General features: G+C 49.3%; 1 protein-coding gene across 1 annotated transcript in view; it reads right to left on the bottom strand.

Moving 5' to 3' along the window:
* Positions 1 to 24634, bottom strand: part of RAB11FIP3 (RAB11 family interacting protein 3) — a 77364-nt gene that overhangs the window by 51879 nt on the left and 851 nt on the right. The window contains exon 2 of the mRNA XM_086473097.1: positions 3771 to 3864. Within this exon, the coding sequence (XP_086329223.1) occupies positions 3771 to 3864 (94 nt within the window). The remainder of the gene's footprint in view (positions 1 to 3770; positions 3865 to 24634) is intronic.

Genomic DNA, 24634 nt, shown 5'->3' with positions numbered 1-24634 from the left:
GCTCATGAACGCAGCTATTGCTCAGTGGATGCACTGTCTGCTCTCGGTGCACAGGGGCCCCTTTGTTCAGGGACCAGAAGCCAAGGCAGAAGGGATGGACGAGGCCACGGGCTCCAGGAATGCACCCTTCCCTGCCTGGCACAGCGGTTATTTGACCTGCTGCCCCAAGCAATTCCCCCTGCATGCAGGGGGTACCTGTGCAGAGTCCATTCCCAGTGGGCTTTCCTTTGGAAGGCAGATTTTACAGATTTTTTAGCTCAGAGCATGTGTGTGAATTACACAACTGATTCATTACTGCTTTTGAGGTCAAGTAAGAGCACTGGCCTGCTACAAAGAGGAGACATTAAATATGTCTTACTGGATGCTGAGAGGCCTCTGTAGAAAAAACCCACAGGTGTCTGATGCTTAAAAGGTTTTTAAATATCCTGACAAAGAAAAGATTCTGCTTGTGAGCACAGCCCTTGTTTGTTCGCATCCAGCTGTGGCTGATACTACCCGTTCCTTGTGTTTGCCAACTAACTCCCGCTCCAGCAGCTCCTGCATCCAACACGCAGCAGACTGGAGCTGCTCTTCGGTCCAGGCACCTTGGCTTCAAGTTACAGACACCATCTCACTAACCCCTGTCCCACGGTCAGGTCCTTGCCATGCAAATAGACAAGAGACCTTACTCCTGGTCCGAGACTTCCAAGTGGCTTCCATACAATCCCTCATGCCCGTTTCTCACAGAGAACATCCCCCAGGAGCTGTAGTTTCTAAGCATGATGAATGCAGCAGTCATGCTGGCTCCCTTCCCATTGCTTCACCCCTGCAGACTAGAAAGATGTCCCGTTGGATCTCACTGATCGTAGCCAGGTGTGCACCAGGTTTTCCTCTGGCTGTGGATTCTGCAGGCATCACACACCTTATCTGGCTTCTTTAAGCACGCTCTATAGCACACTCTCCCCCTTCAAATCAGCATCATTACCGCCTCCTCTACATTATCAGCTTCTCAAGTTTTACAGTACAAGGCCATAAAATTCCACTTTTCAGAGTTATTTATCATCCCTGACTCACCGCTGATGTTTGTTCCACAGTTTCCCCCTCTGCTTTGCTATTTACATGTTGCAGGACTGGTCAGTCACCCAGGCACCATTCACACAGACTTTAAAAGCAGGCAAACCACATGCTTTGTGGAGCAAGGGGAGGACAAGGGTGTCCCAGCAGCCACACCACCCCATCAGTGGCGAGGGCTGGGACACACCAAGTTGCAAGGAGCTGAATCTGTTCCAGCAGCACCTCTGAGCCTGCCTTCCCATGCCCAGGCAGTCTCCCACGGTCCCCACGCCAGCCTGCTGATGAACAGCTTGCAGCCTGGGAACTGAGCCCAACTGCCCGAGAGCACGGGCTCACCACCTCCCGCAGCAGAGAGACCCTGGGGCCCTCCCGACCCCACCACCCAAAGCACTCTAATGGCAATCACATACACATGCAGCAGGCATAGATACATATAAGGGGACCACAGTTTCCTATTAAGTCTTCTCTTCGGGAAGGCTAGAAGATGAGACAGCCATAACTGGCTAAAGATTCTCATTAAAGTCTCAAATCCAGCTTCTGTAGCACGCAAGTTACTTTGCTCTTTCCCCGCTCTGGTCAACATCACATGGGCAGACAAAGATTACAGCAGCAAAGAGATCAGAACTGTTTCACAGAGAGGTGGCATCGTGGCTTTCAGTGCTGAGTGGTTATATGATGCTTTGCGCCGCACTGAAGGCAGAGGCAAGTTCAGCCAGTCCAAGATCAGCATGTTCCTCTGCCAGTGGAAGCATGCCTCAAACAGCTGGCACAGGAATAGGACTGAGGAGTTTAGTATCTTTCCTGGACGTAAAGGCCAACTGACCACGAAAGCAGTTGTAAGAAAAGCAGCTGGCTCTGCAAGTTTTGCTAGATTTGTAACTGCACCTTTGGTTTGCCAAGCTAGACCGTAAGAGCTTGAGTAAAATCACAGCTATTCTCCTGCGGAGAGTCTCCAAGAGAGGGAGGAGATGGAAAGAAAAGTGGAGCATCTTCAGGAACAAACCCTTACCTACATTAAGACAGACACTGCAAGGTAGAAGCTTACTTCAGGTCTCACTTCAGTGGCTGACCAAAGAGCTGGAGAGTACCAGGAAACGCAACAGAACTATCTCTGGCTAAAAATAGGCCCAGCTAATTAACAAAACCTTGTTAAAAGGGACACCCAGCAGCAAGTATAACCTCTTCTTTCTTTACAAAGGGATGATCAATATTGACTGTTTCAATAGCAGCAGCAAATCCTTAAGATCACTTCAACGTGAGCAACTGCTTAGCTGCCGAGACTTGAAGAAACTCTGAACCCTATCCTGGGTTTATCACTGTGCAGTGTTAGAGAGCTCTGCCTTTCTTAACCACTGTAATAAATTCATATCAATTTCTCAAGTTTAATAAATAGATCCTAAAAGCTTTGTCTGGATCTGCTTTTTCCATTCAATTAATATAACACAATACCAGAGCCATGAATTATTGACGAGAAATACAAGCCTGAGCTTTCACAAACACGCTCTACTCCACTAGCAATTTATTACAAATTAATAGCATGCTGCAGGAGGAACTGCAGCACGAGAACTGGCAATCAGCTGCACTGTCAAGCTACACCAGCCACGAAAACTTCAGAGCTGCCATAAACCACTACAATCCCGAGCACAAATAAGCTGGGGGTGGGAGGGGGGGAGCAGAAGGAGTGATGGACAACCGACAGAAAAACAGAAGTCATTTCTACTTTCAGGGTTTCCTACTCATGAAAAAACATGGTTTGTATGGGAATAATCGGTCTTTTCACATCTTTGCTTGTATCGGGGTTCAAAAGCATGCTCAGCGCGCAGGGCTGACAACACGGTGTGTGTTCATCGCTGCAGGAAAGCAACGATGAAGTTTAAGATAAGCATTGCTGTGAACAGAATAAATTAAAGGGCAAGTATGAGAACTCAGATTTGCACATTTAAAATGACATCTGCTCAGCAGGAAGCATCCCGTATTTTTCACATCCTGCCCCACAATGACCCTCTAACACTCATATTAGAGATGAATCCCAAATTGAAAAATCCAACATCTTTTCTTCAGCAATGAACCAGCCAGAAAGATACTTCGCATTTCACCAAGCTATTGCTCTGGAAATACTCGTCACACGCCCATCAAGAGCAACACGGGGATTGCCACAGGCCTGTTTTGGGGGCCTGTTTAAAGGTGACCTACCAGTCAGTGAGTTCAAAGCTCTTGTTTAATGTGCTTCTTGCTACAAAACATCTGAGCATCTTGATCCTCCCAATAGCTGGAGTGAAGGCAAACGCATTAGTGCCCAGCATTCGGAAGATGTTAGGCGCTGCAGCAGACAGACATCTCCAGCAGCATGCCAGCCAAGAGTCGCTCCGCTGTCAGAGCAGCAAACCTCCCACAAAACCAGAAGGGAGAGGAGAGCAGACACCAAACCAGAAGGAATTTTCCCTCGATGGCTGTTCCGTTTCCAATGTACGTTTAGGAATGAACTTTCCTGATAAACAGGAAAACGTGCAACCACCACCATAGCTGCTGGACCACCTTTTTCAACTCTATTATGCAAGGCACCCAGCCTCTCCCCCCTGCTCTCCAACACAGAGCAGTGACTTTCAGAAAACCAAACCCAGCTTGTTCACACCAAGCGACTTCTCAGCTCACTTCACCACTGTGGCATTAAATTCGGTGTCTCCCTGTCCTCCCTTGCAGCACAGCAGCAAACTCACCTCCATTTTTGATAGCTCTGATCCCCCGATGGAAATCTTCGAAGCTGATGACTCCAAGTCCACTTGGATCGAGGTACTTTGTTAGGTCCTTTACCTGCAACCACAAAAGCAGTATTACCCACAGAGCCCTTCCATCAGAGCATCTTCCATCAGAGAAGCACCTTGTAACAAATTTTTCCTCCTTACAAGAAAAACATTTGAGTTAATGACAGTGAATTTCTTAAACTGACACCAAACTGTGGCCATTCTCCTTGAAGGGAACCTAAGTAATCAGTACAGAGGGGTTAACTAGTACTTGGCTGGTGTTGAAACTATTGCTTAGACTTGAAACATAGGTTAGGACAGCGTTTCTTGCAATGTGGTCCTTCTCTGCCAGGGATTTATTTATTTTTATGGTTTTTTAAAGAGGTCCTATCTTAACCGGGAAAACTCAGTAATAGGCTACCCAGTAGGAGGGCCCAATTAACAGGATTCAGTGATAATGAACTGCTCCATGTTACAAATTTAGGCCACATAATTGAAACATTTTCACAATTAGACAATGCCCAAGGGGGGAAGGAATCACGTCAGCTAGTGAGGATTAGGATGTGGGTGCCGGAGCAGGCACGCACGTGGAGCAAGGGACGCTTGCGAGACCTGCTGAGGACGATCTGGGCACTTCAAGCAGAACAGGCTACAGTGAAGGCAAAACTAAAGTCATTCCTCATGGTCCAAACAAAGCCTTTGAAAAGGTGCATTTGGTTCCTTCCTTCCAAGGCCACCACAAGCCACCACATCAAAAAATCCTTTACACCACAGATGCTTCTCAAGCTAAGACAATCGGGCATTTTTTCTGCTTTAAAAAAAAAAAAAAAAATGCAGACCCCCATTTTAAGAAGTATTGAGGCCCCTTTGTCTGTTTTAGAGCCACATCCTTCAGCTGAGAAACAAACCCAGGAGAAAGCAAGGTGTGAGAGGTGAAAGAAGGAACTGCACAATTAGCTCCGTACTCAAAAGCTGCCCGCACGGCTGCCCTTGCCCTGCCAAACACATCGACCTCTCCTCCTCTGGAGCTGACGCACAGGAGGATGTCTTCAGGCGGTCTGCAGCGCTGGATTCTTTCAGCTCTCGTGAGCACAACCAGTTGCCTTTCGACTCACTTGGGTGATCTCTTGGTTTTGGTTTGTTCTTAGGGAAAATGATGGTGAATCACCAAACCTCTCCTTCCAGGGAGGGAAACCTCGCATCTAAGAGGAGACTTAACATCTAAGGGCGAGAAGGACAACCAAGCCCAGTTGTGGTGCTCAGAGCTGCCTGACTCATTACACATCAGCAGGGGGGTTGGTTTGCTTTCTTTTTGTTTTGTTTTTCTTAAATACAGGTCTGTGTTTATACAGGGGAAAAAAAAAAAAAAAAAGATCAAATCACATCTGCAACATGCTCAGAGCTGCTCCTCCACGTGTCCACAGGGTTTCGACACGATAGTTGGAGGCAGGAGACACCTCTGCTTCAGACACCCCACCTCCCCGCAGCGGTGGTGAGCAAGCTGCCAGCACAGAGGAAACCTTGGGGCCGAGGCCACAAAAACCCCCTCAGCTGTGCCTCTACGGGGTTGCCACGAGAGAAACCCCCAAGCCCCGGCACGGCACAGGCTTGCCTGCCTGCTGGCTTACTCCATCATGAACGGGCAGAAGACAATACAAGCATCTTTTCCAGTTTTCTGTGGAAGCTTTTTGGTAGACAGATAACAAAACTGCTGAACTCAGATGGCACACATTGACTTGGATAAGTCAGGCTTCTTGTATGTTAAACAAAGGTATTTTAGACTAATAAAAACAACTCCTAGGAATGTGTCGGTTCCAGTTAATGCATCTGGCAGATTCTTTCAGTTCAAAAGCCGTAGCTTAATTTGTTATCTGTGTATACAGATAACAGAAATGCAAGTGACATTTAATCACACTTGATAAGCCTGTAAGTGATTACCATGACACACTCTAAGGTATAGTTTCTGTAAAGATCCAGCCACGATGACACATGGGATATGCCAGGCAGGCTGCTCACGGCCCTGCAGCAGTGCGGACAGCTTCTCAGGACCAAGGAGGGTTTCAAGCCCCTGTGCTAATACCCCAGCAAGGCAGCTCTCCCACACAGGTGCTTGTGCAAGAGACAGAGCAGCTGGACAAGTATTTTGTTTACGCAAGAGAGCTGCCTATATACTTAAATTAAACTGTGGGCAGGGGGGGAATGAGGGGAAACTATTCTTAAAGTTTCACAACCCCGATGTTATAGATGCAAACAAAGCCACACAACTGGCCAAGCTCAAGCCCATGGTGGTGGGTCTGTGCTGATCCAAACCTGCCTGTATTTGCTGTGCAGGCTTAAAAAGAACTCTGACCATTATCAACCAATTGAGACATCGCCAGACTGAGTGCGAGCGGCTGCTGACACCGAACACACTGAAAAGAAGAACATCAGCAGTGCCTGCCTGGTTTCCCCAGCCCCTGCGAGCAGCTGTCCAGGGTGAGCAGAGGCTGCGTCCCACTGGCCAGCACCCACAGCGATAAGCCGGGGATGTGGGGTGGCGACAACGACAGGACAACCCTGCCCCAGCCCTTTAGTGCCCATGAGCATCTGGACCTGCCTCCACCACCTCTGGGGCTGCAAGCTCCAGAAGCTCCTGACCTGCTCTGTACAGGAGCACCTTCTTTTAACCCTTCTGCACCTATTTTCTGCTATTTCAGCAACTGCCTCTCAGTTCTACCACCAAAAGACATGGCAAGGTACAAGGGTGATCCCGCTGGATCATATTCCCTCCCTGCAGGGTCTCAGCCTGCCCACCCTCACTTGCAAGACAGCTGCTCCAGCCCCTTGGCCATTTCCATGGTGTTTCCTGTTCCCTCTCCAGTCTCCCCCATCATTTTTGAAGATGAAGGCCAGAACGGCACACATTATTCAGACAGGGTACATCAAGATCGTGAATGATGCCACATGGAGGTCCTTGGCGTCACTCTGATACCTCCCTCCTGAGGCCCACCGTCTTGTTCATTCCCGAGCTGTCCTGGCACTGAACCAGCCGCATCAGGAATGGCCAACGGCAGCTCCAGCATCTTGCTCCTGGGCTGTAACTGCCAGTTTTCTCCATTACTTCATTTTGATGACTAGGCTAAAAAACCCTACCTTATTAGGACAGTTGGGGAAAACCCCCAAGCATTATGGCTCAAACTGGTTTAGATTAGCAAGTCTTAGCAGTTCTGAAGTCACAGATTTGTTGTTTTTAGCTGAAGACTAATCTGCAAGAGTGGAGTAGTTAACACCGCACTCCTATTAGCACAAAACTCTACCAAACTGCAAAGTTAAGTTAAACAGGCAGATAAAAGCCACAGTCACAGGGAGGTTCCTGCTTTTGGCCAGCAAGAAATATTCAAAATAAAGGTTTTGCTTAATGTGTGTGTTTGTAGCTGGTCACAAAATCTTCTCGAAGAAAGAGCAGCTAGAAATACAGAGCATTAAAGAGTCAAAGAGGGTGACGTGGTTTAAATAGCTGATTTAAATCCTGGTGGAAAGCGAGAGCTTTAAACTACTTGAAGTCAGTCTACCTTAAGCTGAACACAGACACGAGCCAGCAGAAGCAAAGCTGGTGGTGAGAACTGCCGAAGTGGCTCTGCTCACCCCTAGGCTGGGGACAAGGCACAGCCTGGACTGAAAGTGGAGCAAGCTCCTGGCACAAGTCCCTAAGGGATTCCTCCTGGGAGGGGACACGGAGAGGGAAGCAGATTGGGGAGGAGGAGGGAGGTCATCTGACATCTCAACAGAATAAGAACTACTCATTGCACCAGCCACGCTACCACGTCTTCTGTATTAAAGAGCTCTGCACACTGGCAGGGATTTTGCCTTCCAAAACCAAGATTTGCTGCCAGCCAACACCCATCTCCAACAATCCCCTCTGACCAAGCCACCGCCGAGCCAGCACCACGCCGTACTGCTGCACTGGCTGTTAACAGCTTCCCCACCACACGGAGCACAAAGAGCTTCCTTGCTTTGACGCAGTGAAAGCAGTTCAGTCAGTGATTTCGAGCCTCAGCTAAGCCAACGGCGACAACTCCAAATTCAAATTAACACAAAGGCTTGGCAGCCACACACTGGAAGTTTTCCAGGGAGGTGAGGGATTCCCCAGCTGTGCGTGGCCCTATTAAGCAGGTTGGAGGAAAAGGAAGCTCCAGGCCTTTTCTCTTTATCCTTATGGATGCTCCACGTCTCCACCACACAGCAGATGGATTCGGCAGAACAAAATATCCACTGTTCTTGTTTTAAGCATTGATCTCTGAAGGGAGTGAGGGCTGTGCTGGCCCACTGACACCCTCCTTGTAACCCCTGAGCCTGCCAGAAGTTTTCTTTCATATTCTGGCAGAGACTGGGGCTGAATCAGCTTCCAAAAAGAAATTCTTTTGAGGGGTGAAACGAGGGTGGGAGATTTCTAGTGGCCACGGCAGTCAGGCACCCCACAAAGAAAAGCCAGCAGAGCTCAGCTCTTACAGTCGTATGCTATCTCACACAGATGACGCTTCCAGACCAGCCACAACCAGGGCCAGGTCTTGCCCTCCACACCACATAAGCTAGTTATTTGATGATACCATAGTGAGAATAAGTCATCAACATTTCAGTACTGCTTTACTCTACACAGACTCTGGAAGCAAATCCAAAGGAGACAAAGAGAAGTCAGGTCTGTCATGTTCCTGATAAATAGCCCCAAACACTCGAGGCAGGCCAGCAAGCAGGCTGCAGCTCCCACCGAGAACTGTGCACCTGCAGTCTCACACATGCTGCGATAAGCCAAGACAGATGCTTTTGCCTTGAAGTTGCTCCCTGCTTTCCTTGGAAAGGATTAGACATGTGGTCCTCAGCCTTCTGAGTAACAGGACAAGCTCCAAGGTTAAGTCATGTGAAACTGAGCAAGAGTGAAGATCTGGTCTGCTTAACAGATGACTTCTACTTTCAGTCCCCCAAAGGGACCAACCACATGGATTATGTGCAAAAAGAACCTAGAGAGATATTAGAGATGCAGAGAACCCAGGGAGCTGTTAGAAAGACACCCAGAGACCTGTCCAGATAAGGAAGGACATGTCGGAGACTTACCAAGAGTCTGGTGGAACTGGGCATCTGGCTTGGCATGTTTTGGCCACTTGCGTAACCAACGGGAAGAGACCAGCCCATCCAGGAAAAAGTCCACAAAACCAGTAAGCCCAGTTCAGATCCTGATTGGGCACTGGCTGGGCCTTGATTTTAGCCCAAAACATCAGACGAACCACTAACACAACCAGCAAAGGAAGACCTCCACTGGGGAACTTGTGGCCATACCTTGACTTGACGGCAGCAGCCAGCACTGGCTGGGGACTGTTGCAAAAAGCAGCAGCTACCTGTGAGCTGTTCAAAACACATTGGCATTTCACTTATTAAAAAGCATTTCTACAGAAAGGCAAAGGTTCAGCCTAAAAAGTCAGCATTGAGGTCCTCAAACCAGAGCTCTGAAAGCAACTGCTCAGTGCAAGGGTGGGTTGGGTACCCCCGCCTCAGGCAGGCATTCCAACAACAAGGCTGTGGTGGGCAGAGAAAATACGTGGTTTCACACATACATCCTGGCTGGCTCCGGTTCCCGGCCCCGCCGCCGCTGCCCACGGGGCTCGGCAAGCCGGGCTGCGCACACAAGCCCCGTTGACACGAACACGCTGTTGTCAGCAGGGAGCGGGGCAGGGAAAGACCATCCCACTGCACAGCTCAAAAGGAGCAGAGCTCTGCTACAGAGGGATGAAGCAAGAACAGACACACCTTGGGCTCCCAACACCTACACAGCCCCCTCCTCATGCACTTCTTACCACCACCTCTTCCCAAACTATTTATCAGCAAGAAATTTTTCTCTCCTGAATTAGATATTACTAATAGGTTTAAGGACCTTACCCTTGTCTCTTCCCCTCCAGAAGTAACCCCAGAAATATGTGATCAAACTTAAACACAGAGCAAGGCAGGACCAGGCAAGGAAGCAGGGTCCACTCTAGACATGCTGCAGCTTCAGCATCCACTTCCAAAGGGCCTTTGAGGGAAATCTACGGAAGGAAAGCAGCCACCCCTTTAGCGGGCAAGGACCCTGGGTATGCACAAGGGGAAGCGAGCAACTGCAGCTTTTCACCATCACTGTTAACAGGCCAGAAAGGTTTCCAAAGTATTTATGTATCTGTTCAAAATATTTATGTATCTGTTCAATCAGCTTTGCACAGTCCAGCACAGAGCATGCAGACATCGCTCCCCGCACATCTGGACGTTTAGCTTGAACACAGACTCTGAAGTAGCACAAACAGAAAAAACAACTTCACTTTTAATCCAATGCTGAGCTTTTTCGATCAGCCTCTCCTTTTTGTTTTCTCCAGCTGGACCACGCTCCTCCTTGCTGCCCGCATGCTCTGCTGCTTGGATCCCTGCCCAGCTTGGTGCAAGGCTCCACGCTATGTTAAACATGCCCAAAGCCAGCCTTTATCTTCTGTTCGGCCTTAAAAAAGGCTGCTCAAACCACCTCTCCTCATCCAAAGTTTCTGGATTGTAGCAGAGCCTGGTTTACAAAGACCTGTTTGCAGACAGCGTGCCACGTCCAGCAGTACCAGGTTTGCCTGCTTCCTACTGCCAGCAAGACGGGGCAACACATGGGATGGCAGCAGCAGACCCCTGCCAGCCAACAGCCACTGCATGTGCCAACCCACTTTCTTTGCCATTTTACAACTTGGGGACTTTCAGACAAAACAGATGACCAAAAGTGTCCTAAAATCCAGCAGATCCTGGAGCTTTAAACATAGCAAACTCATTTACATCGAGCAACCAGGTCCAGCCCGATTCTGGGTATCCAGAGGCCCACACAGCCTGCTTGACTGAGACAGGACACGAAAATCCAGACACCCCTCGCATAACTCCGACTACCCTCTTCCGTCTGCAAGAAGCCCAAAGCTGCTCTGAACATCTTTTACCTTTGGGGGGGAAACAATATTGGAAGTCACACAATCCCTGAACTCAAACAGAGAGAAAGCTGAGTGACACATCGGTGTAACTGCCAAATAGAGGGGATTTTTAGGCAGCAATACACTGAAGTGCAGGAGAGGGCTCAGGCCAGATGCTCTCCTCTTTACGTTTAGCCAGATCTTTGGCCTGAAGCTGTGCACAGAATTTAACAGAGTGAGCACACACAATGTAAAAGTCTCTCATGGTTATGCAAAGGTGGATGCAGCATCTCTACCCTCTGCATTTAACAGAAGGGTATGAGCCAACACACTCATTTGTTTGTAAAAACCCACCTTGCCTCTCAAGGCTAAACCCATCCTTTCAAGAAAAAAACGGTAATATTTTTAAATGCTAATTACAGAAGTCAGAGTAGTTGTATTTTTTAATCTTTATGAAGTTTGAAAACATGCTGGAATTGCTGAACCTCCTGCAGCCAAACACCAGAACAGCTGCACAACTTGCCAAAGACATAGCTGTCTCTATACAGCCGTTCTCTTTAGATCACACAGTTGCTAAATCAATGGGTTGCAATGTGATCAGCTGAAATGAATTGATCCCTGTTAATGCAGCATTTGTCTGGGCTAAGATCACATCTACCCCCCCCCCCCCCCGCCCCATGCTGGGTGCTGAGAGAGCACTAACATGCCGACAACGCAAGAGTAGCTTCATGTTGCTTCATGCGATGTATTTCCCAGCCGGCTGCTGCGAGCTGAACCTCTGAACCATGGCCACACCGATCCCAAAGCCAGGAACACCCTTTCCAGTGCTTCACTTCTGTGGCTTCATCAATGTAAACAAACAGGCTGAGTGGAAGGCTGATAACTCCAGATTACACCAGCTCCAGCAGCGTTTGCAGGAACCAACTCCATAATTTGTTAAAGGATCTGGCACTACAGAAAGCAGGCAGAACCTCAGAGCAGGTTTCTATTCTGCTGCAATTACACCTAATTAACTAACCTTTAAAATACCCTCAAGGGGGGCAGACCTCATTACAGGGAGAAGCCATGGCCAGTTGTGAGTAAGCAGTGCAAGAGCTGCATTATTTATTGCGCAAGTGGCAGCACTTACCCAGGGCTGGCACAAGCGCATTGCTCTCGGAGCCTTTTCAGAAGCTCCAGGAGGAGATCAGCAGGCAGACTGTGTCTGTTCAAGTCTCTGTTTAAAGGTCCACCATAAGCAACACTCAGTGAAGATGGTTTCTGCAATGTCCCTCCCTAATCTTGCACAGACATTAGTTCACCTGTCCTTGCTGCCACTTCAGTCCCAGAGGCTTCAAGCACTGCAGGGCCCTCTGCTATGAATCTAGTACTTGAAACCAAAAATCAGGACATCTTTCTGAGAAGGAGACAAAGAAAAAGATTCAGCCTGGCTTATTCTCATCTCTTCCTGCTACAGATGAAATAATTAAAACTCTTGTTGAAGGCAAAAGGGGAAGAAAAACCTCCCATGTTTCTCCATCAGCCCGCAAGTATCTAAAGGACTGCAACAGGAGAGGGATCACCCACAAACCGAGGGAGAGAAGCCCCAGCAGCTCAACTGTTTCCTTGAAACAAACTGAGCAAGTTCCCCAATGGGAACAAGCTCCCCTCCTTCCCTGCCTGCCCAGGAAGACAACAGCCCCACCATTTAACACATCCACTTCCCTAACAAATCCTCCTATTTATCCAAGACAAAAGCTGCTCGGCACATCATCGACTTTCGATGCGTGTCAACTACTTGGGGCAGTTTCCGCACCAATCTTGCGCCCGGCTGACTTCGGCTCTGAACCCGGAGGCACGCTGCTGCTTGCCGGCCTCTCCCGGGGTCAGCAGGCTCTTTCCGCAGGTGCAGGAAATACCAGAGGAGAGAGACATGAATATATAATGAACAGGAGAGAATTCCCTCCCCAGCAAACTATTACCTTCCCTTTTCAGGAGGGGAAGGAAGAAGTCTCAGTCAACCATGAGACAAGAACAAGGCCGAAGTTGATGCAGAGGAGCAAGTCTCCTGTGTTTGCCTCCCAAAGCCACCGAGTGCCGCACGCATTGGGACTGTGCAAAGGAAAAGACTTTCCTTCCAATGCTCAAAATTCAACAGAAAGAAGAAAGAGAAGCCAGAATATGTTTTAAAGAGCTGGCAGCCAAAAAAGCCTGAGGACCCAGACCCTTCCTGCCCACCCTCATGAGAAACCACAACAAATCCGTGCATCCAGCCAGAGCCTCAGCACATAGTGTGGAACCTAACTGCAGGACATCTTGGCCAGCTCACATTACCCATATTCAGCAGTTTTGGGTTTTTTACCTGCTGGTAGAAATTCCCCTGGTCTGGACTCCATAACAGGCAGGCGTACAGGACCTTTCTGGACTAACGCTACCAGCTCCAAGGCTTATCCAAGGCAGCCTCAATACCTCTGCACTCACCACGGTTTCAGGAGTCTTGCTTTGTTGCATTTTTAAGGGTGCTCCCAGACACTAAGTATGACTATTTCCAAATTGTCCATCAAATCAATGTCACTGAAGCGTAAAAGCGTATTTTAAAGAAACAACTTCAAGGATGGTTTGGAAACATTACAGGAACATAAGTTACTCTGAAATGGTTTTATCCAAATGTAATTGCATTTGTCTCAAGCGTTCCAGACTTCCTGTCACTACCCAAGTGCTCGAAGGCTTCAGCAGCAACACTCTAATATAAACATATTCATTTGTTTAATGAAACTTGAAAGGTTTTCTTCCTCCACGCTCCAAAACATTGAAAGTTTTGTTTTTAGCTTTTGTTCCTTTAGTGACAGGGGAAACCTGTTCTCACCCTTCCAAACATAAAGCTTAGAGGCAGGGGGCTGAATAAAAAGAAAAGGTTTTGTGTGAGGTTACTTCTCACAGAGAACACATGCATTAACGTAGGCTGGAGCCACCCTTGGGGGAAGAGACAAGTGCCACAACCGAAGACACCCTGGGCTTGAGGCGGGAGGTTGCATCCTGCCGGAGCGCAGACCTGGGGCAGAAAGCCCCAGCAGGATTCCAGAGCTGATCCCAACGGCCAACAAGTAACTCAACAGAACGTGCCAGGAGGTTGCAGGCTGAGGACTAGGCACTGTAAGACACTGAAGCCTGGTTAGTTCTGTGTAAAGTCCCCTGCAACAAAACCAAGTGTGGGGGCTGTTTGGTTACAGAACAGAATGTCTGGGCTTATAAACCCAGGACTGCAGCTTTTGCTTCTGTTTCCTCCCAACCAGGTCCAAAAGCAGCTCAAAAAATCCCATGGCATATCCCGAATAAACCCTCTCACTAGCTCGGGACTCACTTTTACTAACTCACCCTCTCCAAAATACACCATACGTGCCATAATCTCTAAAACAAGGTCATAATAACCATAAACATGAGAAATCCATTACTGCCAATGCACAAACAAGTAAACCATGAAAGCAGGGGGCAGAGAGCTGCATCTCTCAACTTGGCAAACCCTGGGAATTTGGAGAGCACAAGAAGCCTTTTGGGCTGCAGAGGTGAAGCCCAGATGGGTGCAAAACACAAGCTTGTCCCAGACCAGGCAGATTAGGGAGCCAAGCGTGAGAGCGAACTTGCCTTCCCCCAGCCAGACTGAGCCTGCCACACTGTCAAAACTAAGTTTATCGTAATACAAACAAGCGTGATTCAGAGAGCAGCAAAGCATAAAGCCTCGTTTCTTTTTTAGAACTGCTTCAAATTATTTCCCTCCTTTTGGCAACCCTTCACACAGCCTTCAGAAAAGGGCTGTTTGTGCAAAGGCAAGTACACAAAGCAGACATGCTAAGAGGGGAAAGAAAAAAAAAAAAAAAGTCCAGAACAGTTTCCAGGCTCAGAGGTAGATTCTCAGAAGGGAGAAGAGGCTGAGATGCCACACGTAGCTTGGAAAGCCCAGGACTTGAGGGTGGGATTGTAAGGATTGGGCATACCAGCCTCAGCACAACAAAAACATAACCCACCCTTGACAATGTTAGCGCTTCTCCAGCAGCCACGACATGCCCAGCACCCATCAGCTCCTCCAAGCAGAGGAGCAGCAGGAGGTCTGGATTTTGCTCCCCACACTCCACCACGGCTTTGCAGATCTCTGCCAGGCTGGCAGCCAAGTCGCCTGCCCTTCACAGGGGACCTGCTTCTGCGTGCTGGGTTTGCAGTCCTACCTCTCCCACCAGCACCTGTCCTTCAGCCACTACAGCTCTGCCATGCCACCCACACTGCCAGCCTGCCCCCACGACACCCCCAAGGGATGGATGCTCCATGGAGCCTGAAGAGGTGCAGCACAAAGTCCAAGGGCAAGTTCCCTGTTGTGCTCCAAGGTGCCCAGCATCTCCCTTGGACCTCTTCAGGGCAAGCAGCCTCCCACAAGCCTTGCTTCTGCTCTTTGCGTCCTTCCACTGGGCTCCTGCCAGCACAATAGTCCCAGAGTTCCAAGTCGCCAGGAGAGGATTAGCTAAGTTGCTGCATCCACTTAGCAGGCATAGGAAAAAGGTTCCCCAAGGATATCTAAATTTTATTTCCCCCCCGCCAGCTGTAATCTCCTCATGCACACACAGTGAGAGGCAAAGAACTGCCACTCCCCTGGAAAAAATAAGGAATGAAGCCAGGCAAAAGGGAGGCAACAGTGGCCTTTTAAGCCCTCCACGGCCAAAGGTGGTGGCAAAAGCCACAAGGTCCTTAAAGCCAAGGTGGAACTGGAAATATATTATTTTCCCATTAGAAGAGTTTCAACACAGCCATGCTTTCCCCAAGCAGGAGAAGGGCCCCTCTAGCAGCCCCCCATGTCATGCCGCACTTGCTCAGGACCACGGAACAGCAGAGCAGCCACAGGGCTCCCAGTCCGGCACCGTGCCCTGCACCCCAACACATCAAACAGTCCCCATTTGTTTCCTGCCCTTGACAGCTTCTGTTCTTCAAAAAACTGTTGGTTTGGGCTCCTTTTACCACCTGCACATTTTGCTTGAGCCCAGTTTCCCACTGGACTCTGGTAAATGGATTTTCCACAGGGCTGTCAGCAGTCAGCTCCACCACGTCTTGCCAGACTACGCAGCTCCCAGCACCAGGTCCTCTCCCTTCAGTTTTACTCCTTCTCAGGGAAGAGGAATAAGCGGGAACAGCCCAGCAGTCTGTGAGCTGAAAACCCCTTCCAGAAGCAGCAGCAACTCAAACTCAACATAACACTGCTGGTATTTCACCACAGGATACTGCAGCAGAGGGAACAGTAGCTCTTTTTTCTGAAGAGCTACAATGCATTATTAAAAATAACCAGAAGACTACCAGGCTGCTCAACAAACCTAACAGAGGGACATTCAGCCTGCAAACAAAGCCTGGCCACCAGCTGTAACCAACCCTTGTAACATGGACGGCAGCAATGCTCTTCCCCTACAACACCAGGGACATCCCCAGAGCTGTCAGTGTCCCATGCCAGGATCCCAGTGGACTCTCTAATGCTGGGGACACACCAGAGCCAGGACCCAAGCAGGCACTACCAGAACTGCTGTCATTTAAGCAAGCACTCAAATTTGCATCAAATACCACTGCCACCGGATCGCTTGTTTCAGCTTCATTTGTCGCCTCAAATAAGGTAACGCTCAGTGAGCAAACTCAGCGGTGTGGTATCACTGGTGTTTCTTTCTATTAAAAGGGGGTTTTGCTGTTCCAATACCAGGAGCCAGCCGGGGAGAAGCAGTTCCTGGAGCACGCCGAGCACCAGGCAGCCTACCCCCCTTCTCCCCAGCAGCCTCCACGTGTGTCTCTGCTTTAAGATCCTCTTAGAGAGGGGAAAGACCCTGACCAAAACCAAGGCTAAAGCAAGCATCGACCCCAGGATGGTCACAGCCGTAAAGAAACCTCACGCCAGCAGCAGCAGAGCCCCATCCCAGTCCCGCAGCTGGGAGGCGAGGTGCCGGCAGCACTCTAGCTGCACGGTGGCTTGCTGGGGCTCTCACTGCCTCGTCTCTACTGAGAAAAAATCCACTCCAGCCCCAAAACCACCATAGCAGCGCACTGCAGATGTACCTACCACCACTTAACGCAGCGCTGATTTTCTTTGAGTTCTGCTTAAACTCACTTCCAGGCTGCTTCTCCCCTGCGGAGCAAATGCCATCCACTTGAGCTTGGTGGTAGCAGCCATTTGGGAGGGAGCTGGCCCCAAAGTTATCCTCGGTCATGTTTTCTCCTCTTCCCTCCTCCCCTACAACCCACAAGGCCATTAATAACTTATTCCTTGCCCTGTACCAAGTCCAATGGAGACTCTGAAGAATCACAAACCGAAGTTTAGGAAGACAAGACAATTTTTGTCCAACTCGGAGCAATGCAGAAAGCCCACGCTGGCATCTCCACTACCCCAATTACATCTTTGGAGCTATTCCTTGGGCTTGGATGTTTTGGAGTCCCAAAACAAGGCTTTTATGCCAGGCACTACTCATGAACTGTGTCCCCCACTATGAGTACGGGGGATGAGCTCCCTTTAAGCCTATAGATATTCCAGTATCTTCCTGCTATCAAACAGAAACACACAAAGATATTAAGAAACAGTGATTTTTATGCCTCATGAAATCTATGATGTCTCTCCTACTGTGTTCTGTTAAAGTCCCATCTCCATTGGGAAGCCTCAGACCTGGACCTACAGCTCAGCAGTGGCGAGCATCAGCCTTCAGCAGTGTCCCCCACGTGCTTCACCATCATCGCCCAACCCGGCCGTGCGTGGACCTGCTTCCACCTGCATCACCATCACAGCCCTGCTGCCACCAGCAACGATAGGGCGCAGCTCAGCACAGACCTCCTCTAGGCAGAAGCATCCTGTTAAAGCTCAATTTGGAAAAGGAATTAAAGATGCAAGGCTTTTAAAGTGGAAAATGAAGGCTGAGAGGAGCTTTGGCGGGGTCTGCTGGACTTGACCAACTAGCATGACTGTCCTGCAGATCTGGTGTAGCTAGTTAAGCAGACAGCTGTACGGCAGATGTCCCAAAAAAGCACCATCAGGAGAACACACATTATAGTCCAAGAAGAGGTGGAAATGCTTTTGGCATGTGGGAGCACAAAAGGCACAATTCCCCAAGGACAAATTCCCTATCTGTGTCAGCAGGCACATTGCACAATGTGAACACAGTAGCAAGATCTCAAATCACTACCTAATCCTATTCATCCCCTGTGAACAGCGATGGGCTCGGACCTGATGAGTCAGATGGCATTTTAAGCTTCAAGTTGTTGAATCCTGCTTTCTGCCATGTCCCTAACCGGCACTGCGCTCCCCTGACCGCAGCACGCTCGAAAAAAACGTGCCACCAGAGAAGCGCTGCTGCCTCTAAGGAGAAGCCACCAGAACCAGTCTGGCAGCATTGCACTCACATTTTCCACGGATGTTTGAATTTAAGCAAACAAGGCAAGGGAAAGGCTGGTGTTTCATGGGGAGGAACCAGTCCTGTGCCCTACACCCGAAACCCAAGCAGGATTTCGGGAGGATGGAGCCAGGCAGGAGATGCGGGGAAAAGCAAGCCATGGTCCATCCCCATCCCATTGCCTGCTCTCACAGGGACCGGACCAGCAGCTTCCTAGTTCTGGGAAGCCGGTGGTCCCAGGGGAGCGGGAAGCCGAGGGTGGCCCAGCAGCAGCAGATCACCCCGCCCAAGCGGAGCTGCAGGCTGTGGCTAGTGGGAAGTCACTTGTTTTGCAAAAATCAAAAGCCAGGGGAAAAAAACCCCAACAGTTTCTGAGCTCAAGGCGGGTCTCACCTGACAACAAGCAGCAAACGAAAGTCAAAACAAGAATAAAATTGAGAGAAATTATGCAGGCAATTGTTGTAATGACTATCAATTACTGCCTGTATTGAGTTACATAATGATAGAACCAACTCTGAAATGCTTTGAGAGCATTCAGCTACAAGCAATACCAGGTCAAAATAACTCTGGAAGAGCCGAATCACCCTGTTGCGGTGCAGTATCATATTCCAGTCAGTTAATTATGATGACCCCAATCCAGTCTTTATTAGTCCTAGCCTTAGAAAATATCCCGCTCCTGAGAAGGGAGAAAGATTCTCACATGGATCCACCTCTATCTTATCGAGAGCTGCCCCACACCATGTGGCAAACAGTAAGCAAAACTTTGGAAAAAAATTTATTGCATTAAAACCCCCACAAACTGCAGGAAAAGGTCCTGGCAAGCATTTTTAACAAATAATGAAAAAAACCCAGCACTGAAAAACTTTAGGTGGGGTCCTTTTTACCTGCTAAGGCTCCTGACCCAGCCCTTGGCCAGGCTCACCCAGTACAAACCGGCCTCACTGCTGCGGATTACGGGGTGCCATGTCCACGCCCCACTTCCCTGGAAATCCCACATTTGCCTCCTTACCCACAGTGTTTGCTAACTCTACAAAGGTGGCACTGATGTTTTTTCTTTCTTTTGGGAAGCTGGGGGGGGGGGAAGAGAAGGTTTCCTTATTTGCAGAAATGATCTCAAATTCCAGACAAACACATCTAACTTTTATCAAAATCTGTAATTTCAATAAATCAATACCCAGCTCAGCAACAGCCGTATTCTCAAGCTGAAGGAGAAAGGAAGAATAAAAAGGTTTCTTAAATAAACTGGTAGCTGGGATAAAGTTACCATCGCTGCCCTCCTCCCAGCCCATGCAGACAAACCGTGCCTTTGAGTATTCACAGCCCTGCCAGACTCCATCCAGCCCGGATAAGCCATCAATCTGATTACAGCTGAAATGCAAGTATGAAACATCATCAGAACAATCCGTTTGTGGTATGATACGCTCCTAACCCTTCCCAGCCACTCCAGGAAGGGACTCCTTCAAGAAGCTTAAAGCCAAAATTTAGCAGGAGAAGCAAAAACCCGGGAGCACAGAAATTAGCTCTTTATTGGAGTCTTTGGGACACTAACAAATGAATAAACCTCTGCAAATTCCATTTCCAGCTAACCGGCAACCACCTCGCCCAAAATCCACTCCATGAAATATGTTGCCTTGGAAGCGTTTTCCTCTCAGAGGGAGAAAGAAAAACTCCCGTCTCCCAGCTCCCGCAGTACAGATGTGTTATTAACGACAATAAAACACCCTTTGAAGAGGGAGGCGGGCTGAGGCAGGCGGAGCGCTGCGGTCTGCGCCCGGCCAAGCCAGACCCAGAATCGAGGTGAGGAAGGGCTCACGCCTCAGCCAGCCCAACAAACGCGAGCTTTGCCTTGAATTTCTGCGGTGAAAAACAGGGCCCTTGGTCAAAGCAAGCAAAATATTTCAGATTCGTTCCTCTTCCAAAGCACACATGCGTGTCCACAGGCACGCTCAAACTTATTATACACCCACAGTATCACCCTCGCTGTAATCCCAGCTCCGCTCTCAAACCTGACACCAGAGTTAAACAGCAATTGAACCCTCCGAGAGGTACAGCAGCGGCAGCAGCACCACAGTTGGAGGCAATTTAAGCTTCACTCGCATTTACATGGCCTGCAAATCCATGCAAGATAATTTTAGAAATCTCTATAAGCAAAGGCAGCATTTCCTCGTCTCAAAGGGTATAAAAACCCTCAAAAATTTAAAAAAAAAAACAAACACACACACCACAAAACTGAGGTTTCCTCAAGACAGCAATCCAAACTATTAGATTTCACAGGGAAGTGGGAGAAGACCAAGGGGAATACAGAGGGCGTCCAAGATCAGATGCAATGTCAGCAGCTCCGAGAGAGAACTACGCTGGAGGTAAGCAGCATTTGATGGGTCTGTGTGCAACTCCCAAAGGATCCACCAGAGGTGAGCAGGAAAAGCAAGCCCGGATTCACTGGGGGGACCCACCAAAAAGCTGCAGTTTGACACTATCCAGACCTCATTCCAGAAAGTGATTGCCAAATCTTGCAGCTTGTTCTACTTAAAAATGAAAACAAGCTCCATGATTCCCTGCAGCCACTGTCTGGAGTGACACCTGCTACCCCCAAATGGGGTTTCTTCTGTAGCACCTGACTCAGGCTGAGCACCTCATTACAAGAGGCCAAAAAGGTGGTGGGAGGTCAGAAACGCACAACAAACTCGATAAAAAGCTTCAGAAACCATCACAGAAGGCAAAGTTAAAAGCTGAATAGGGAGAGCTCAGCTGAGGACTAGCTTGTGGGGGCAGAGGAAGGCTGGTAGTCACAGACAGATATCTGAAGGATGTAAATGTTAAAGAGAGCAAAACAAAGCACATTGAAGCAAAGCTTGAACTGATCCTCAGGAGAAGAAAAAAGGCCGAAGATCTCTGGCAGAGCATAGAGGGCAGAGGTGCCACAGAGCTTGGAGCACTCGAAAATAGGTTAGACAAGCTCTGGGATTGCTCTTAATTGAGCAAAGGCAGCGAGATCATGTGGTGCAAGAGGCTCTTCCACCTCCAATTGTCTTCTAGATCAAAACAAAAAAAGGAAAAATAAAGCCCAAGATGCCAGCAGGATAGCTTCTCCTCATGCCTCACAAACACCGGGTTCTCCTCTGCCCTGCCACAACCCTGCACTTCTAGCTGGTAACAAATAGCTGTAAAAAACAAAACGAGAAGAGGCTTGCCCTCCACCACCACGGTCAGACAGACACAGCGCAACTGAACACCAGGCAAGACAAATTACGCATTTGCTGTTTTAAAAATCTTGCACAATGGCCTGAGACTCCGCACAACCCACAGAGCTGCAAGGCACAATGCTTCTCGCTTTATGAGGTGACGTAAAAGTCATGTCAAGTGTGCCTCTATCTCCCACCTCGCTGTCCAAACCAGCCTTGCTCCAGCCTTCGGTACCCACCAGCGGGAACCCCTTTTGCTGCTCCAGCAGGCACAGAAGCTCCAAGGGACCATCAGATCCCCAGGGAAGTGCAGTGATAAAGGTGGGGGGGCAGGAGACAATAATAAATACAACACTGTTATAAACCGCCTCACAGGCTACTAGTGAGCGGTCCAGAGGTTTTGTGTGAAAAGTCAAGCTGTTCTCAAGACCTTCCCTCCCCTCATCTTGTTTACAAGTCCACGGAGCGTACAGCGGGTCCCAGCAAGCTTTTCAAGGGCCACAGTAGCCCGTGTTTGACAAACAGCCACCCGTTACACATTGCTGGAGCACCGTCACAGAGCTGGATCTTCTCTGCTCAAGGCTACCCCTCTCTAGGGGTGTCACCCCCAGCTGCTGGGACCTCAGCATCATCCTTTCCATCCACCTTGTGATGTGAAGGTACTGGCAACAGCCGCAGTCCTTATCCACGTCCATCATTTCGAGAAGAACAAGCTGTCTTTAGCTTTCCATGCCCTGATCTTTCCTAGTCCACACCAGCACCTCACTGCCACCACCACAACCATGAAGCTCTTCAAGGCAGTCTCTGGACAACCCAAGCTACTTATGCAAAAAAAAAAAAACCCCAAACCAACCCCCTGCCCCCTGTTTTTCTACCCATAGTTTACATCATGTAGAGAAAAAAAAAAAAATCATAATAGATGTTTGCAACCATGTCATTTTTATGGAATAAATGCCAGTTGGTCTCTTCCTTTGACATTTAGCTAACGATCATTTCAGCCAAATAATCTGACAGCACTGAGCTCAGTAGCCCATAAATGCCTCTGGTGTTGTACTGAACGCTAAAGACAACACTTGCTGCTCTCCAGCACACGTGGTTACACACACACACACACACATACGCTTTCCTTAACTCTTCAACCCCCTCTGAGCCCTTCGGTGAATCAGCTGGCTGCAACGACTCGCTGTGCTTAAATTTAGCCATTTGTTCCACCACCACCCCGTGTGTACCTTCCATGCACCCACCCATGTGGGCAGAAGCCAGGAGGAAGGAAAGGGAGAAGGAAGCAGGAGAGGGACAGTAAGAGGACTGGAATTTGCTGCTCCTTAACTCCCTGCCCATTGCTACCCGATATCTTCATGAGCAACCCTGGCACCTCCCTTGCAACCTTCCCAGTTCCAGCTGTAGTACAGCCTTTCTTTACATCTTGAAGTTCCCTTTTAGCGCTCTTAACGCCATTTTACCCACCTGGGGATGTTCCTGTCCTTTAACTTTCACTTGAGATGGACTTCCATTTTTCAAAAGACCCCCAAGTGACAGCTGCTGAAAACAAAACAGGTCAAGAAACTTCCCCAGAAGTCCTCCCTTTACTACTCTACACGTACGCTGGGGTCTTACAGACCCCATCACAACCCTTCTCCTTCACACTCAGTGTGCCTTCTTGTATTCCTAAGCTTCAGGCTTACAATAAAGCCCACCGAGGCATCGCAGACATGACTTTTTCTCTTTTGGCATTCTGCAAAAGGTACCAAGCTGCGTTCCCTGGGGTCCCCATGACCTGTTGGCTCAGCCGTTGTCACATCAGCCTCACCAGGCTGCTCAGCGCTCGCTGCACTGACAGTTGTTCTGCACGCCAAGAGCTAGCTGTGCAAATCTCTCGCCGAAGATAAACCCATCTAAAAAGCAGAATGTATTTCAGCATGGACAGCATTGCTGGTCGCTGCGCTTAGTGGGAAGGAACAAGTGACTTTAAAGGGACAGCCAAGGCAAGAAGCGTGCAGACAACCACTTCTAAGCTGCGTCCATATGAACAAGCAGCTTATAGGGACACAAAACCTCCCTGGACATCTTGCTTCAATTTAGGAGCGACCTTAACAGTTTGCAAACACTCCTCAGGCCAGGATCTCAAAGCACTTTACAGGCTCATCACCACACCTCTGAAGCTCTGGCACAGTTCTCATGTCAGAATCGAGGCACAGGGCACGCACGGGGCCGGAGCGGCAGGTCGGGGCTGAGCCGGACCCGCAGCCAGCACTAACAAACGCCGGACCCGCCTGCCACATACCCTGCCACCCACCCGTGGTCTGCCTGCCCTTGCTGCCCACCTACTTGGGCTGCTCCACACCAAACAGGGTGGAGGGCACGCTAAGGCGAGGGGTCCCCTGGAAAGGTCCCACCGCACCCCAAAGCGATGGCCATCACGCATAGGGTCTGCGAGCCTCCGCGGAGCGACTCGCACGCCGACGTGACCAGACCATCTGCTTCTGCCTTCTCTGCCGGCAGCAGCAACGGGGGCAGCGGCACAGAGCGCCCGGGCCACGGCAGGAAGATGCGAGTCAGAGGCTTTACGCTGAATCAAGCTTCTCTCGCCCGGCGGCTGCGGGAGCGCGTTGCCAAGATGATCTTGTAACTTCCCCCCCCCCCCCAGTGCCATGACGCTACCTGGTTAATCACGCAACGAGGCAGTAAGCGATGCCGCCTGCACAGTCAGTGCCCCTTACCAGCAAGGATCTGACAAAGAAGTTGCGTATCTCCACTTTGTAGTGGTATCTTCTACAAGAAATGCCTCTGTTTTACCTTTAAGAGGTGTTTTTTTACCATGAGCACAAAGATAAAAAGCCCTCCTCTGCCAAAACACACCTTCACACATGATGATTTGCTTTGTCATGCCACTTTAATACACACACAGCAGCTACAGCTAGAGAATTATAGATCTCCTGGGTGAGCACACAGAAACTTCACAACAATACCTGCACACCTTCAAAAAATAAACCTTTTTTCTCTTGTAGCAATGCCAGCACAGGCCAACGTTCAAAACCTCCACAAATTCATTCCCATCCCTGGGTACGCTGCTAGAGCTCTCTCCATTTTGGGTCATACCAGGCAGCTTCAAATTACACCGCATCTGATCTGCTGCAAGGAAACACAAGCTCACCATGGTACAAACCAGCAGAAAGGAGGAAAAAAAAAAAAAAAAGCGCATCCAGGATTGTCAAACCCGGGAGAAGCGAGGTACTCCAGCCTCAGTGAGGTGACAGCAAGCCCACGCAGGGACCATCAGCAGCAAGGCGGGGGCAAGGGGATCCATCCATTGCCATCCCGGGATCTCGCTGCTGGTTCCTTATGCACGG

This window comes from Leptosomus discolor, chromosome 14 (genome assembly GCF_034619465.1).
Source record: "Leptosomus discolor isolate bLepDis1 chromosome 14, bLepDis1.hap2, whole genome shotgun sequence".
NCBI classification, from domain to species: Eukaryota; Metazoa; Chordata; class Aves; order Leptosomiformes; family Leptosomidae; genus Leptosomus; species Leptosomus discolor.
This window is presented reverse-complemented; position numbering and strand designations above follow the sequence as displayed.